Below are 1,735 nucleotides of genomic sequence, written 5' to 3'. Positions count from 1 at the left end.
CTCTGCGTCGGGTGGTCTGCTGCCTGGGGAGGGTGGTGAGGGAGGCGCACCGGCCCGCACCAGCCTGGTGTCGCAGGCGCCTGGCTCAGGGCCGGGCCTGCGGGGCTGCTGTGGCTGAAATGGTAGTGGTGGTGGTGGTGGTGGTGATGGTGGTAGACCAGGTGGTGCACTGAGGCTGTGTGCCTGCCCGCCCGGCGCTGGCGGTGCCCGGGACCCTGGCCTTGCACAGCGCTAGGGTCCACCTTCTTGTGCCAGCGGCTCTGCCAGCGGGCATAGAGGCGCAAGCTGCGCCGCTTGACCTTGCGGAATATGTGGCCCACATACTTCAGCAGCTCTTCGTAGCAGCTGCCAGGCTCGGAGAAGCTGGCCAGTGTGCTGTCGTTGGAGAGGTGACGCGCCCGCTGCTCCCGCATCAGCTGGCTCTCCCGCTGCTTTGTCTCTGAGAACTGCGTGGCAATCACCACCAGGCACAGGTTGATCATGAAGAAGGAGCCCACCTGTGACGGGGCGGGCAGGCGGGTGGCAGTGAGTGGGTGAGTCTCTGATTCGCCACTGAGCCCTACTGCGCGCTGCCTATTCGAGTGGGGCCACGCCATAAGCACAGTGGGCGGGGTGCCCTGCTATGGGCAGGTTGCTGCGGTGTTCACTGCTGAGCCCCACGTCTGGAGCAGGCGGCACACAGTAGCTGCTTTATGCCTATTTGGACAAAGGACCTGGAACCCTCTTTCCTGTTTCTCCATGTGGCTCAGCCCCTCCTTCGCCTGCAGGTCTGCCCTTGAGGTGACCCTCTCAGCGGTGGCCACTCTCCCCTCCCCAGCACCCCAGGTGTGTTTCCTCCTTAGCACCAGCCAGTGTGCAGCAAATCTCTGCTCGTTCTCCTCGCTTGCTCTCTGAGAACAAGCTGGGGATGTCTGTCTGCTTCTGTTACCTGCTGGGTCCTTGCAGGGTGGCTCTAGGTACACCCAGGACCCTACAGATGTCTGCGGCCTGATTAACCCAACTCTGCTGGGACCCCATGGGGCCTGTGAGAGGACCAGGTGAGGAGCACACCTGCGGCCACACGCGCTGTGGAAAGCTGCGCTGGGAGGCTATGTACTCTCCAGAGGTGTCCCTGGCTGTTCAGCCCTGAGCCAGCACCCACAGGCCTGGACCCTGTCTAGGTGATGCCATGGCCTCTTGAGGTCCCCAACCGCACCTCCCCACCCCGCAAGCTCTGCCTCCCTCCCCTATGTGCTCCCTTCAGCTAGAGGCTAGACAGAAGCCCCTGTGACCACCCAGGTACCCCACCCCACCTCCAGCCAGCTAACACCAGGGCCCACCACGGCGAACGCTGCCGCCCACACTCACGATGATGAGCAGGATGAAATAGATGAAATTGTAGAACGAGTGGGCGTCCATGACGTAGTACATGATGTCCACCCAGCCTTCCAGCGTGATCACCTGGGGGGGCAGTGGCTGGACTTGGGCCCGCACGACCCCTCCTCCTCCTCCCCGTGCCCCTGGGGTCTCGGCTGGGGGGCGAGTCCTGCACCCGCTCCCCTGCCGTGCCCCAGGGTCCCCGTTCCATCTTCTTGCCGCCCACCTGGAAGATGGCGATCCAGGCGTAGCCAATGTTGTCGAAGTTGATGGCACCGTTGTGGGGGTTGGAGTCACCCGAGCGGCACACGTTGTAATACTGGTTCCAGTTGATGCAGGCATTGCGCGTGGCGCCCACCCCCTCGGCCTGTGGCTGCAC

At 63.6% G+C, this 1,735-nt stretch overlaps 1 protein-coding gene across 1 annotated transcript; it reads right to left on the bottom strand.

Annotated features, from left to right (window-relative positions):
• Positions 1–50: 50 nt before the first annotated feature.
• LOC108526042 (voltage-dependent T-type calcium channel subunit alpha-1H-like) lies at positions 51–1,728 on the bottom strand (the record flags this gene model as incomplete). The annotated part of the gene is made up of 3 exons (XM_017866741.1): positions 1,583–1,728; positions 1,348–1,440; positions 51–497 (listed from the first exon to the last, which is right to left on the bottom strand). Coding segments are annotated over exons 2-3 (510 nt in total), but the record flags the coding sequence as incomplete, so codon positions are not given.
• Between the last annotated feature and the right edge of the window lie 7 nt (positions 1,729–1,735).

This window comes from Rhinopithecus bieti, unplaced genomic scaffold, assembly GCF_001698545.2.
Source record: "Rhinopithecus bieti isolate Rb0 unplaced genomic scaffold, ASM169854v2 scaffold_69891, whole genome shotgun sequence".
Classification (NCBI taxonomy): domain Eukaryota; kingdom Metazoa; phylum Chordata; class Mammalia; order Primates; family Cercopithecidae; genus Rhinopithecus; species Rhinopithecus bieti.
The sequence above is the reverse complement of the archived record's forward strand: the minus strand, read 5'-3'. Positions and strand labels throughout refer to the sequence as shown.